General features: G+C 52.0%; 5 protein-coding genes across 5 annotated transcripts; 2 read left to right on the top strand and 3 right to left on the bottom strand.

Annotated features, from left to right (window-relative positions):
- Nucleotides 1–478: 478 nt before the first annotated feature.
- PpBr36_08189 (uncharacterized protein) lies at nt 479–1309 on the top strand (the record flags this gene model as incomplete). Its single annotated transcript, XM_029895321.1, has 2 exons — nt 479–531; nt 643–1309. 2 exons carry the CDS (start codon nt 479–481, stop codon nt 1307–1309), a joined length of 720 nt encoding a protein of 239 aa, XP_029747328.1.
- Nucleotides 677–4652, bottom strand: PpBr36_08188 (uncharacterized protein; the record flags this gene model as incomplete). The annotated part of the gene is made up of 6 exons (XM_029895320.1): nt 677–1196; nt 1473–1692; nt 1750–2101; nt 2170–2227; nt 2316–2975; nt 4159–4652. The coding sequence occupies 6 exons, from the start codon at nt 4650–4652 to the stop codon at nt 677–679; spliced, it is 2304 nt and encodes a 767-aa protein (XP_029747329.1).
- A 495-nt stretch (nt 4653–5147) lies between these two features.
- Nucleotides 5148–7197, bottom strand: PpBr36_08187 (uncharacterized protein; the record flags this gene model as incomplete). Its single annotated transcript, XM_029895319.1, has 6 exons — nt 5148–5987; nt 6058–6152; nt 6231–6279; nt 6356–6453; nt 6533–7012; nt 7113–7197. 6 exons carry the CDS (start codon nt 7195–7197, stop codon nt 5148–5150), a joined length of 1647 nt encoding a protein of 548 aa, XP_029747330.1.
- Nucleotides 7198–10630: 3433 nt separating this feature from the next.
- Nucleotides 10631–12186, top strand: PpBr36_08186 (uncharacterized protein; the record flags this gene model as incomplete). The annotated part of the gene is made up of 3 exons (XM_029895318.1): nt 10631–11571; nt 11640–11907; nt 11989–12186. 3 exons carry the CDS (start codon nt 10631–10633, stop codon nt 12184–12186), a joined length of 1407 nt encoding a protein of 468 aa, XP_029747331.1.
- Nucleotides 12187–12661: 475 nt separating this feature from the next.
- PpBr36_08185 (uncharacterized protein) lies at nt 12662–13865 on the bottom strand (the record flags this gene model as incomplete). Its single annotated transcript, XM_029895317.1, has 2 exons — nt 12662–12987; nt 13178–13865. The coding sequence occupies 2 exons, from the start codon at nt 13863–13865 to the stop codon at nt 12662–12664; spliced, it is 1014 nt and encodes a 337-aa protein (XP_029747332.1).
- Nucleotides 13866–14812: the final 947 nt, after the last annotated feature.

Genomic DNA, 14812 nt, shown 5'->3' with positions numbered 1-14812 from the left:
AGAAATGCAAAAAGCTCACCGGGAACAACGCCAACCAGCGCCGTCGGCCTCGAAGGACAATCTGTCACTAAAGATACCCTTGGCGGCGCGGCGCAACCCTCGGACTGTGGCAATTTCTGATTGGTGTAATTGGATTTCATCTCCACCCACTTATTGCCTAACGCGGATGGGCGCATGCATTGGGTGGCTCCGGGGTACGATTTTTAGTCAGGCACCCCATGGCTAATGGAAAGCTAGAAAAGGCAGGAACGTGTCTTGAGTGACGAGGTGAAGAGTGCAGGGTAAGTAGTGCGATTACAATATCCATCTGGGACATGAACTTCCCCGCACCTATCTAATTACTTGTGCCACTATTATACTGCAACAATTTTCAGGCCTAATGACAAACAACTTACTTGATAGCTTCGAATCTTCTGCAAGGCAGTGAATCAAGCCAGCTACCAGACTCAAACTCAAACTCAAGTAACAAATTGTAATCATGGCTCCATACGAATCCCTAATATCATTCACCCTCGACTTCACATGCCCCTGGTGAGGCCCCTATTAGCGCCGCAATTAATGACTCTCTTTTACAACCTGCCCACCGCTCCCTATCCCTCACAGAAACCTCTAATAAAAAAAATCCAACTTAAACCCACCCAGGACCTACCTCGGCAAGCGACGCCTGGAAAAGACCCTATCGCAGTACCGGCAGCAGCACCCGCCCTCGCCAGACAGTGGCGCCGTAGTTTTCACCCTCAGCTTCCTGCCGTACCAGCTGCAGCCGGCCTTCCCAGCCGGCGAGGAGCGCGACAAGCGGCGCTGGCTGAGCGAGCAGCCCCACGGCGGCTCGGAGGAGGCCACCGCCACGTTTGCGGAAAAGATGGCCGCCCTGGGCGCCGAGGATGGGATCGCGTTCAAGTCGCTGTCGGCGGGCGTGGTGGCCAACACGCTCGAGGCGCACCGCGTGCTGCACTGTCTGCAGCAGCAGAATTCTGCGCAGGGCGGGGGAGCTTTCGAGCCGGCGACGTTCGTCGACAGCGTCTATGAAAGCTATTTTGAGAACGGGTGCAGTCCCAGCAGCAGGGAGACTTTGATGCTGGCCTGCAAGGCGGCGGGCGTGTCTGATGAGGCGGCTGCAGATATTGTCGATGGTGATGAGGGGCTGGCGGAGGTAAAGATGTTGATACGAGAGCAGAAGATGAATGGCGTCGATTCTGTTCCGTATGTTGTCTTTGAAGGGCGCAAGAGGGACTTTACTCTAGTTGGGGCAAGGTCGGTGGAAGAGTACGGCAAGGTTCTGGCCAACATTGCCAAGGAGAGCGTATGATCCTCTCTTGATTTCGACGGACAAAACAAAAAGAAAAAAAAAACCGAATGGGCAAACATTCTGATTTCCAGGTAATTTGATTATGTGATTGATCAACAGAACTGACGCTATTGATGATCTATCTCAGCTTCAACACTACAGTTTCCTAACGATTACCAGCTACAGTCGCCGCTTCGCAAAAACCCCCTTACAAGCAGTGACCCTTTTGATGTAGTCGTGCCGCTTTTCCAAAAACTCGCCGCATTTTGACGGATCCCGCCACGGAAACATGTGGGGAAGGCCAGGGTAGATGTATTGCTCGACCGTGACGCATGCCTCCCTGAGTCTGTTGGCGTAGGCAATTGCCTCGTCTCGAACGGCATCGAAGCCGGCGATTTGGATGACTATCAGATCCAATTAGCGCCCGACTACCAACCATGATTACCTACTTGAGCACTTACATGTAGGAGGAAGGAGGCTGAGCTGTTCTGCCAGCAAAGGCGAGTGGTATGTATCGACCTCGGCATCGGGCACATAGCTGTCCCAGTACAGCTCCAAAACGTTCAATGGCAGCTGGCTCTTCTGGGTTCCACACTGCGCTGGGCTTGTGATCTCCTGGCGGAATGACCTCGCTTTGTGGTAAAACTTGGGGTGGCAGAGCAGAGGAAACTCGAGGATCTGGGCAGCAATGCCAGCAACGCCCTTGTCCTGCGCCTTGAGGGCGACACATGCAGCCAGGTTCGCGCCAGCGTCGGCTCCGAGGAGGACAATCCTGTCCCGGTCTATGCCAAGCCCTTGAGCTTGTGTCTGGCACTGAAAGTTGTCACACTGATTAGCCAAGGCAACGCAAAGCGAGTTGGGGCTGTGGGTTGGTGACTAACCCAGATTAAAGTATCATAACAATCGTTGAGAGCGTGTGGGAAAGCGTACTCCGGTGCTCTTTTTGACATTCAGCAAGGGCTCTGAAATCCCGAGAAGCGGGATCATCTGTTTGCGTCCCGTACTGGCCTGGATCAGGCTGACTTACAATCTGGGGTATACGTCAACAAGTACAGCATCTGTATCGAGAACCATCTCGTCACCGGTATTTGACGCTTCGAGGTCAACGTGACCTACCCAGCCAACGGTGCAAAAGCGCAGAACAAGCAACTTGGGGTCAGTGTTGCCCGTCACCACCTGGCCGGGAGTCGACATGGTCGATTCCGACTCTGGTGTTGATCCAGGGGCAATGTCTGGGCTCACATGTTGGCCATAGTAGCCACCGTCGGACTCGGACAGTCGCCGGGTGATCCTGATTTTGATTTTGGCACCATCTCTGGTTGTGACCGTTTGGGTGACGCGGTGCAAGCCAGACCTATACAAGTCTTTCATCGGCTGCTCAGGTAGGCTCCATGACCCCCACCGTTGACGCAAGTCTTCCCAGCTCATGTCTGCCGAGGGCTGGATGCCAGAAAGAGACTCATCTTCCTTGAAGTCTTCTTGCACGTCTGGATCCTGCTGTGCATAATGGCCGTGCTTGCGCCCGCCATTGGGATTTGTGTCTTGGGTAACATATTGTGGCGTTTGCTTGAGTGGTATAAGCGTTTTGCCTACGCTGGCTCTCTGTGCAGCCCGCTTCGCGGCTTTGATGAGACGGGTTTCGTCCATTTGTGATGTTGATTTGTCGTTTCTCGTGTCAGACTGTTGACTGTGTATTGTTGCTTGTGAGTTTGTGATATCAAGTTCCAAATTGCTGGTTTCGAAAAGTCAAGTAGATGGGAAGCAGCGAAATATGGCAAATATGGCAAATATGATGAGTTTACGTTAAAAAATGCTCCTTTTTGATCATTCGAGACGCTATTTAAACCATCCGCTGTATACTGTAACTACCAACCAATTGCATACGGAACATGCCGTCGAGATAAAAGTACCTACCAATACCTTGAGGATTTACATAAAAGTGGTGTAACCCCGGATCGTCAACATCCTGCCTGACGGTTGGTGATATCATTTCTACCTCAAGGTACGCTATAAGCTGCGTGAACCCTGTCTGTAGTTGTCCGCTAATAGGCGGGAAGTTCCCCTGCAGGCTTGGTGGCGGGAATTGACCCACTGATGATTTTCTGTTGATGCAATCCCGTTTCTGGACTAGACCATTAGCTAGCCTATCTATCGAGCCTATCTGCAAGTCCATCAGAATGTTTGCCGCAGAGTGATACAAGTATGGAATAAGGCTGAGAAGTGTCAGGAACATATGCTCCGGTCGAATGGGGTGCCTTGTTCAAGCCGATCTCGGCCTCCAAAGAGAAATGGTGGGTATTGTGGCGGACTTGACGGGACCTGGCTTGCTTGGCTCTCTAGGCAATTGCTCTCTGCAAAGTAAGTATATGGCTGTCGAAGATCGGCATCCGGTGTTTTGGTTTTTATCAAGGCCATTCATTGATTGAACAAAAAATTGATTAGTTCTATCAGGTACAACGTCAGTGTCTTTCGCTACATAGTAGACCAAAGTGATTGATTGACATTGATTGGGTGACTCACCTCACCAGTCTGCCCGCCCTGTCCTTCAAGACATTTATTTATTTGTGTTGGGCTTATGATGGTATCATTGATAGTAGTACCAAACAAGAGAAAAGCAGGTTTCTTCACCCAAAAATCGCATCCAACCCTTTGAATATTTTGCAGTAAACCTTGTGACTTTCATTCCATCCCTTAACCTGGCATTCCTTTCCGCCCATAAATCGCCAAGGGTCAGCAAAATACCAACGAGAGAGCGCCGAAACAGACCCTGATCCTTTACCACGTTCTTCACACCCCAGAAAAGAAAGAAAGAAAAAAAAAAGCAAAAACTCACCTTGCCGCAATACCTCGCCCTCCCACACCCAACACACCTGCTCAACCCACCACCGGCCTCCCCCTTGCCGCCGCACGCCGAGCAGACGGTAGCATCCTCCTCGACGCCCGCGAGCGCCAGCACCCTTTCCAGCGCGCCGGGGACGGCCTTGACGGCGTGGGCGTCGGCCCTGTCGACCCTGACGAAGCCGCGCTTGGTCTCGTCGGCGGGCGGCACGCGCCGGGCCCGCGGCAGGACGATGGTGTTGCCCTTCTTGAGCCCGCGCGCCTTGAGGTCCAGGTCGTCGCGCCCGTAGCCCTCGAACACGACGGCGAACGGCGACCCGTCCCGGTCCTCTACCACCAGCGTCGGCTTGGCTATCGTCATGTCGTTTTTGATGTGCGCTAGGAGGTACCACTCCGCCTCCTCCTCCTCCTCCTCCTGCTGCTGCTGCTGCTGCTGGCCGTCGTCCTTGACTGGTGCGCCTGCTTCCGGGATCGTAGTAAAGGTCGGGAACCTGTCCCGGTTGCTGAAATCTGGTAACGGCGCCATTTTGGAGCTTTGGTTTGCTGAAACGTGGGGGGTTTGGTTTTTGAGCATCTCTCAAAAGAGACCAACAGCCGATTTTGATACGGAGAAAAATCAAGTCTTAATGGGTCAAACCACACTGTGTGCCAAGCCCGCTTTACCCCAACCTACGGGGCCCTGTAACAGGCCTGACCCATAGAAAATGGCTGATGCGGGGTGCCTGTGACGTACGTACTGGAGAGCTATAAAAACCACTATACTGCTCCGGCAATGAACCACAGCCTAGAATAACCCTGTTGAACTGACATTTATTTCCGCTTCGATCCAAGCTTATTGCACGGAATATACTGTCTAGACTAGTCGGAAGTATGAAAACATCCGCGCTTGGTGCTTTTCTTTTCTTTTTTTTTTTTTTTTTCCAGCTGGATCACAATGAGGTCAAGCAAAGATTGATCCGATAACCAGAATAGATGCCCAAATGTTTTCATGCTCAATACACAGAACACGCCTTGATTTTTGCTACTCCTTGCTATCCGGCTGCCAAAAATTATACAATAGAGGTATCTTTACTTTCCGCCTGTCCTTTTCCGCTCTTCTCTGCTTCAAGTGCCCCCTGGCGAGCGGGAGCCGAGCCCGCTTTTTTTCGTTCCGACTATCAACATCCCCTCCATCGTCGCCTGTGTAAACCCCCCGATATCCACCCCTCAGTCGCCGTAGAAGCCCCGCATCCCTGGCCTTTTCCTTCCTTTCTCTCACCTCCTCTGCCCCGTCAGGGTTGGCGTCCTCTTCGCCCATGTCCGAGACCACCCAAAAGAACAGGAACCCGATGAGCAGCACGCTGGCGATGGTGAGGAACGACGCGCCGGCCCTGTCGCCGGCCGTGATGGCGCGAAACCCGGCGCCGATGTCGACCTGCGATCCCGTGCCGGCGTCCGGGTCCCCGACGCTGGTGCCGCCCGTGCTGTTGGTCAGGGGCGCGCTCTCCTTCGCCTTTTGCAGCAGCGACGTGACGGCCCCGAGCACGTTCATCTGCTGGCCCGCGCCCGTCTTGCCGTCGAATGTTTTGTTTGACCACTTGAAGCCGCACTGCCTCCCGTCCTTGCCGCCCGTGCACGTCGCCACGGCCGCCTCGGCCGACTTTCGCAGGATCGGCAGGACCTGGGCCTGCGCAAATGGCGCCACCGTCGTCGCCGTCGTCAGCCACCGGTGCACGTAGCCCTTGAAGCTGAGCATGTCGGTTGTGCACGAGTCGTACGGCTCGCAGGCGACCTCATTTATGATGTCGTCGAGGAAGAAGGTTTCGAATGTTGCCGTGAGGAGGCCCTTGACCCGCGCTTCCCACTTTGCGCTGCCATTGGTCTGGAGATTGTGGTCAGAATTGGAGCTCAGGGGTATATATTTTATCCCTCTGGTGCAGTGCCTGGCTTACAAAATTGTACATGTTGGCTGCACCCAGCACCATGACCCCGTAGGTGTAAGAAAACAGTGCTCGGTTGATGTCGGTGCAGTTCGTTTCTACGTGGGCTAAACGCCAGGTTTTCTCTCGTCAGAACGATATCCATCGGCACTATTGCTGGTGGGGTTAGGATATGTGCAACCTACCTCCATCATAGATGTTGTAGTCTGCGTCCATAAAGCCAACGCCCCTCATCTGCAGAGATATTCGCGTCAGTGACCTCGCTCATAATGAACCTGTGGGTTTCGCTGCCAGCCTGACATGTGCTCACCCAGTCCCATTGTTTCTCTGCCCAGTCAGCATAGCTAGAGTTGCCTGTATACCGAGCCAACCTTGCGCCAATGTTGAAGAAACAACCATTCGCAATACCTGAAAACTCCCTGTCAGTCCAAAACAGTCTCACATCGGTACCGGAAGAATGCCAAAAGAGAACCTCTTTCCGACATACTATTCTTGTAATTATATCCGTTATTCGCAGCCGGTATCTGCCATCTCATCCCTCCGCCGCAAGTACTGTCGTGCCTCGCAGGGGCCGCCTGGGTGTTGAAGACGGCCTGGGCGAGCGACAGCCACTGCGGCTGATCCGAGGGCGGGTTAGGAAAGTTGACCTCGGCGGCGAGCATGGCACTCATGCCCCAAAAGGCCTGGTCATCGTTGCCTAGTGACGCCGTGTAGTTGATGGGCTGGTAGTCGCGATTATCCCCGACCTGGTGGAGCATGCCCTGGGACACGACGTCGTTGTAGGTCGCGTCGCCCGTCAGGTGCCAGTAGTCTATCATGGCGCCCATCAGTGCGCCGCCTTCCCACCAGTAGTATTCGCCCTTGGGCGGCGGGCCGGGCAGGATCCCCGGCACCTGGCCCGACTGGTTGCCGTTGTAGTAGCTCATGAGGTCGTAGGCAATGGTTCTTGCCGAGGCCTTGATCTCATCTGCATAGAGAGCTAGTTAGCTTGCTTGTAAAGGTTGCTGGTGATGACTTTGGATATCGTCCGATCCCTGCATGGTACTAAATGGTGGAGTTCAGCATACCGTCGGATCCTATACTATAAGCAGCATCGACTGCTTGGCTAGCAAGTAGGACCGCCGCAACGGCCTTTAAGAATGCATTGTGCATTTTCCCACGCCAGGCGGGCTGGCACAATGTCCAACGTTGAGGTGAAATCGCACTTGAGCCACTGTCTTGCGTTATGCCCAGGAGATAATGAGCTCAGCTTCTGAGGCCGGTTTTCTCATCGGTCAATAGCAAAAGGGTTGGTGCTGGCTTGGGTTGTTCGTAGGTCCACCGGACACGTTAAATATGCAGTTGAAGAGCAGTGCAGGCCTCACATTACTACCGTGATGATGAAGTCGATGAGAAAAAAAAACAAACAAAACAAAACATATTTGAGCAGGAAACAATGGAGAGGGGTATTTAGGACAAGATTAACCATGGCAAAATGACAAAAGATGAACCAAAAGAAGACAACGACTCGTAAAGCTCCCCTCCATCAAGTACGAAAGTCTGTAACAGCCATCCTTGCGAGACAGACTATCGCCTCAGTGTTAACCCTGGTATGAGCTGGAGCAAAGTCAGGGTATCAGGAGTCCTGCTTCATAGTGTAGGGAAGTGGAGGGAATTTTGGCGAGAATTCGATGGCCGAGTTACGGAGTAGCAAAGTATGTTACATCATAGCACGGAGCTGAGCTTAACATGATTGAAACGACGCCATGAGGCTTGATTCGACTCGGTGTAGTAGAAAAAAAAAAAAATATACCCGGAAACATGAAAAGTGAATTGTGTATACACGCATCGACTTGTCAATCCTAAATATCGGCGATTCTAGACAGCATGAAAGTCAATGAACGAAAATCTCAGGGCATCGTGCAGTAGTGAAAAAGGACTACCAGTAATTGGTATGTTTCACCGCTGTGGCGACAGTCGCGAAAGCCCCAGATTGTGCGAATTTTGCAACAACACCATGTCCAGCGCGATGTTGAATGCCGAAGGCTTTGTTGCGCGCATTGATTTATTGTTCTATCGCCTGCCATCTTGACAGCTTATGCAGTTGGCAACATGGTAGATACGGCCTGATATAGCAGGCTTGACGAGGGTTATACTCAAATAGTATTGCGGTGTTGACTTCAAGCAGTGATCCGTTACGTGTCTTTTGCTTCTTAGGTATTGAGGCAATGACTCTGCGGATGAGAATCCCCCAAATGAAAATTCGGCGTGTCCCAGGTGAGTACTTTGGTGGCTGACGAATTGGATTTGCAGGATGGAGTCCACTACTTCACACAAACATGAGGCGAGATGGTAGCTCCGACGTGGTAGTAACGGCCCCTCGTCATGTTTCGTCTGATAATTCATTATTCAACGTTGCGGTGTGCTTGCTTGGAATGTAGAAACAGACATTGAGCATCCAAGTTGTGTGGAGGGCAGAAAAACTCACACTGTCGTGGCTCAATTCTGGATAAGCTGCATGCAAATAATTGATAGCTCGACTACAGATATTATTGGGTGCACAACAATATCTGCTGTACCGACCTCTAGGCGAGACCTCGCTTCTCGAAGCTTACTGTACAAGAACAACAAGCTCATGCTAGATCGGGCAAACTCTGCTTGGCTCGCAGCTTGGGAGTTAGGGGTGGCACTGCACTTTCCCCAAACCGCCCCTCATCATTGTCCTGATTGGGAGTAACGATGGTGCGGAGTACAACAGACACAAGAGAGAGAGGAAAAAAAAAAAAAAAAAAAAAAAAAAAAAGACGGGCGAGCTGAGCTTGCTGAGGCAGTTCAGTCCCATGGACGGGGACTTGTCTTTATTCGTCAAAAGGCTCCAGGATTGCATGCATCGAGATGGATACCTCGATAACACCTCAAAGGTCTCGGTGAACGAACAAGGCAAGCTCCTGTTTCCCCATGACTATTGATGATTGTCGGGACGTCGAGGGGAATCAGAAAAGCACTCGGTGATCGGCCGAAGATCATTACTGGGAAATGGTAACATTTTGGCCTTGCCTTGCTTGCTTTGGTTGCAAGTAAGTAGACACGTCGGAAAAATCGACACGGCTCCATTCTAGGCAAATTGCCAAGTAGCTCGATCACGGCAAGAACTCACCGGATCCAAAATGGACCACGTTCGAGGCTACAACCCCACCTGGGGAATTCGGCAAAGGAAGCCACTACCCTTGATAATGGACTGCTTGAGATTGGTTCCTATACCGTGGGTCGTGGGTTGATTACATAACCACCAGAACCGCATGAATTCTTTTTTGCTCCAGCAAGCAAAGAATTTGGTCACCATCCGTTAAAATAAAATGTCTTGAAAATTGCCAAACGCGCAATCATCGTCGCGTCACATCAACCCACAAACTCTATAATTACTACATATAGCAAGTTGGCCCACGCATTTCTACCACGTTAGCGTGGTACGCAAGCGGGACACCCACCCACCTCCCGATACCTGGATTCACGAAATGGCCATCAATATTCGTATCTTGCAGGTTTTGCTATGGTACACTTGAAAGGCCAGGCGAAATTACATATTTCAGGACCCGCCAAGCGTGGCTATGCAGGCCACTCCAGGTCTTGGCCCGGAGACTACCTACCACAAGGGCCAGCCCAGTCAGTACATTACTTAGCTTATCACCCGCAGCTGCTGTGGCAGTGCCTCGCACACTCTCCTAAGACGTAGCATTCTATGGGGTTCGGAAACGCACTGGATGCTTGTGCAAACACCCCTTTGCCGTGGGCCAGGGGAAACGGGCGCCGCAAACTTGTTTGCTGGGTTCTTTTCTCATGGTACCAAGGACAGCTGGTAAAGATGAATCTCAAAATCTTATCATCCCTTCACTGGGTAAAACGGCACAAGTATGATGATCAGTTCGACAAGTTCAGTCTCCAAGACGGGAATTTTCCCCATCTATACTACTGCTAGACTTGGTCTAGTCTACTAAAGAGAGAAAAAAAAAAAAAAAAAAAAAAAGAAAAAAAGAAAAAAAAGAAAAAAAAAACCCCCGTGAAGTGCATGGGCCCTGTTAAATCCCGGAGGCAACCCGCGCACTCCTCCACGCCGGCCGCTCTGGACCCGGTACAGGACAGGCCCCTCTTCCCATCGACCTCCATGATAGGACGGCCGCCCATGATCATTCCCCCGCTGACACAGGGCTGGATGACTTTGTGTACTATTGCTTGCTCTGTTTATCGCAGTACATTACCTGATTGGACTTTAGTATTCCTCGTACACTCGACTGTCTCTAACGTTTGCTGTTCCCTTTGCTCTCCACTACTTTGAGAAACTTGCGCTCCTAGTCTATTGCAACTGACACCTGCCGGGACAAGTCAAGACATGCATCTTGATGCTCGTTCACAGAATGGTCAGTTGTGTCACCTCTTAGTCAAGGCCGGTATATTGACACAACCATGCGCCACAATTCAGACCAGTTTAACTTGATAATGCACTGTCCCGGAAACCTCACCGTACTTTAATCGCAACACACATACGCCCTCGTCGCCGAAAAACGACAATCATATTTATTACAGCGCCAGAAAATACCATCAACATTCGATGGCGTCGACCCCTTCATGGACTAAAAGCTTGGCTCCTTATACGACTGGCTGCTCTCCTTCGGCTACTGCCGCAATAACGGCGGAGCTGGAGGAGCTTGTTCGCGTTATTCGGAGCACCCCAGCTATTGACAATCATGCAACTCCTTTGCTAGGACGAAAGGAACCAGGTAGCCTTCCTCTGCTTGCCACCATCGCCGCCGGTAAAGGAGACAATCCTGATGCCGTCCAAATGACCTTGGGGCAGCAGCGCGCCCTCAGGCAACTTGCCGTAGCTCTCCACTGCGAGCCATCTTGGGATGTCGTTTCTCACGCCATCAGGAACAAACGACTTGACGAAGCTGAATATGTAAAATGGGTTGCCAAGTGCTTGGCTGGTGTCGAGACGATCCTATTTGACGACGGGCCAAGAGATCGGAACAAAATGCACGACCTGACGTGGCATGACAGATTCATGAGCGGCAACTGCAAGCGCATCTTCAGCATAGAGACTGTCGCGGCTGAGATCATCGACAGCCACGCAAAAGCGTACTATCACTCAAGTATCACGAGCTCGGGGCGACGTCGCCGTCAGTCATCGGATGACGTGTTTGACAGAATGCTAGACGATTTCGGCATCGCCGTCAAGCAGGCCATCGAGAACATGGACATCGCTGCCTTCAGCTCCGTCATCGGCCACCGCACTGGACTTGGCATCCGCAAGGCCGTGGATATTGCTGCCGCCCGGGATTCTTTCGAGGATATTGTCGAGAACTATGGGATCCTGGGGAAGTTCACAACCGTATCACACAAAGGCCTTGGCGATCTGTTCATTCACCACACCGCCGTTTTGATTCGAGAATATAGCACCAACTTCCGGAAGCCCATCCAGTTCCACACGTTTCTGGGAGGTAGTGATGCCTCGGTAGTCAACTGCAACCCGGCACTTTTGGAAAACTTCATGTGAGTAGGATCTTGGTTTAGTTGCGCCATGAACATGCCTGCAGAGACTGATGTCAATTGGTTGCCAGCCGTGCCTACCCTGTAGTGCCCATCATCCTCCTGAACGCATCCTACCCGTACGCACGAGAGGCTGGCTGCCTTGCAAGCATGCATCTCAATGTGCATGTCGACATTGGCAAGATATGTCCGAGTATCAGCCAGGGCGGGCAGGAAACCGTCTTGAGAGAGATTCTGGAGCTATGCCCTTGGTCAAAGATACTATGGGGCACTGGTGCGAACGACACCCCTGAATCTTTTCTCTTGGCAAACATGCAGGGTCGAGAAGCCCTGAAAACGGTATGTCCTAGCACAAGTCGAGCAAGCCAAAATCAAAGGACATTTGGGTCGTTTTCTAACGTCATATCATGAGAGACACAGGTGCTGTGTGACTTGGTTTGGAAAGGACATTTGAGCTGCAAGGATGCCGTCGAGCTTTCCAAGGCTGTGCTTTTTGAGAATTCGAACCGGCTGTATAACCTCGAGCTGTCGTTGTCCGGCTTGCTCGACAGCACGGATGGAACCGATACGAGTGATGAAACCAGCGACGATGATGACGACAATGACGATTCTGATTAGACGGCAAGACCTCGTTTAGGTTAGGGAGGGTTGACTGGAAGCTGCCTCGAACGCTACAGCTTGCCAAGGCATGGCACAGAAGATTCGATCAACCAGACATCTTTCGGAGTCCGGATCATGAAATGCCAGTTGTCCACCCAACAAACAGGAACGGATTATGAGAAGAACTTGCACATGTGGATTCCCACATGTGATTGTATTATTACGCCCTGGATACTCGCTATCCAAACCCTCGGCCCTCTGTTATTATATACGGATACCCATGGTTGAGGCTTTGCTTGTTTCTTTGGGCTTTTGACGTCCACAATACCAAATTCTGTACAAATCAAACCTTGCTATAGGAAAAAGGCCTTTCAAACTACTCAGTGAGCGTATCAACCTAAACCATCCAGGTGCTGCAGGCAAAGACATTTTCGGTCTTAACCAAAAGACAAAAAAAGAAGAAGAAAAAAAAGCGACCCTAAACCGAGCCCTCCTACTTGCCCTCATCCTTCTCCAGCTCCACCATCTCGTACAGCAGATCGGTCCGCATGGTATACTTGACACCATCGACGACGTCGTCACCAGAGTGCCGGAGCTTGTTGTGCTGAAAGATGAGCACGCGGCCGCAGCGCGGGTTGACGTCGATCCTGCGCGACCCGTCCCGGCTCAGGAAGGGGGTGGCGCCACCGACCAGGTCTGTGGGACCCCTCCCCGCCGCGGCCGCCTCAGCCTTGGAGTCGTTGAGGTACAGGTGCAGCGTGAAGAGCGTCTGGCGGTATTTGCCGTCCGACGAGTCGGCGAAGGCGCCGTCACAGTGGGCTAGCCAGATGGAGTGTGTGTTTTTTTTGGGGAGAGTCAGTGTTTTTTTTTTTTTTTTTTTCTTTTACAAAAAAAAGTTTTCCCCCTTATGCAAGATTTCAGAAAGAGTATCTCTACGGAGCGAATGGGATCAGAAAAAGGGGAAACTAGAAAATAAGACAAGGCCTCAAAGGACAGCAAAAACACATACGCCTAAAGAAATCGCCGCGGCGGTACTTGAGGAACCGCATGCGCCTGTTGATGCGCAAGAAGCGCCACGGCGGGTTCGCGCCGTACCTGGACTTGAACGGGGCGGCGGGCTCGTCGGGCCCGACGACGGCCAGTTTCTCGAGCAGACCGGGTGCCTGGGCGCAGCGGGCCCACAGCCGGTCCGTGATCTCCTGCTCGTCCCAGACGATACGGTCGCCGCGGCGGTAGTCGCGCTGCAGCACCTCCAAGTCGGCGCCGACGGAGACGCAGGCCGGCCGCCAGGGGTCCTTGAAGACTGTCGGGGCTGGGGCAGCAGCAGAATCGTCGTTGGTGGTGGTGGTGGTGGCAGCTTCCTTGCCGCCGTGGCTGGGCTTCTTGACCCGGCGCTCGTACCGGTCCGCCTCGGGCACGCTGGCCTCGGCCATCCGCAGCAGCTGGGCACATTCCGAGGGCGAGAGCACGTTCTCCAGCACCACGGCGTACGTACCTTCGTATTCGGGCAGGACCGAGGTGAAGTCGACCGGGGTCAGGGTCACGGGCTGCGCGTCGGGCGGGGGGTTGCTGGTGCTGAGGAAGTTCTCGGGGATGGGGACTGGGGCAAAGTTGTAGACGACCTTGAAGGGCCGGCAAGGGAAGTCTTTGAGCTCGTCATCCGAGGACGCCAGGTCTGGATTGGGCATGGAGCCCATCTCGAAGAGAAGGGTTTTCTTGTCGAACCTCAACTCGTTTTGGATACAAGAATGCCTGGGAGAAGGGATTTGTTTCTTCGGAGTGAGATGTTAGGGGGTATTATAACTTCGAATTCTAGCGGTGTGTGGTTTGGCTTGGTTTGTTCTTAACTCTGAAATACCCCCTGGGGAAATGGCGGAAAGCGGGGCATATGTTCACGACAAACAGTGCTGCCTGGAATTGGTCCCAATTCTGAAACCTGATGCCTCGAGTTACACCTCTAGGACTATACCAGCCAACGCCCCAATGACCTGAACCTATTCGAATCATCACGAAGAAAGTGTTGTTGCAACTAGGCCATAGTGACGGATGCAATCGGTCAATGCTGTTGTTGTTGTTTGCCTGCTTACTTTTACTTGCATTCACTAGCTATTCCAAAATTTGTCTCACATGCCTGGATAGGTAATTAGGACACTTGTCTCCTTCAACAGGCAGTACAATAGCTGCATGTTATGCCTGCCGCAGGAAGCATGCCCGAACGGCTCACTACCTGGATAGTGATAAGAACATGGAGGTTACGGACCACCTCTGTGAGTGTACAATACCTTTCTGCTTACAGAAATTGACTGTTATTCTATCAACTTTCCCTGAGTAGGCTTCATTGGGCATACCTTTTTATTGGCAACCTAGTGACTATCACGACCAGCGGGGGCATAAAAGCTGCTACCTATCATAAGATAGATGCTCCCCTAAGCAAGCGTCCTGCGTGTAGGCCAGTCCATATGTTTCTGGCCAGGTTCTATGTTTCAGGCTCCAACTTTCTTCAGTTCCCAGTTCCAAAAAAAAAAAACGATAAGCTGAACTAAGAATCCCCTCGGAAATCTAGATGTGCTTGTTCGCTTCCTCCGGGCTTGGCAGTCCCAATTACAATGTCTACGATGTTGCCTTGAGCATTCAGGTAGCCGTT

The sequence above is a fragment of the Pyricularia pennisetigena genome, chromosome 5 (genome assembly GCF_004337985.1).
Source record: "Pyricularia pennisetigena strain Br36 chromosome 5, whole genome shotgun sequence".
NCBI lineage: Eukaryota > Fungi > Ascomycota > Sordariomycetes > Magnaporthales > Pyriculariaceae > Pyricularia > Pyricularia pennisetigena.
Note: the sequence above shows the minus strand (reverse complement) of the source record. Positions and strands in the feature narration are given on the sequence as shown.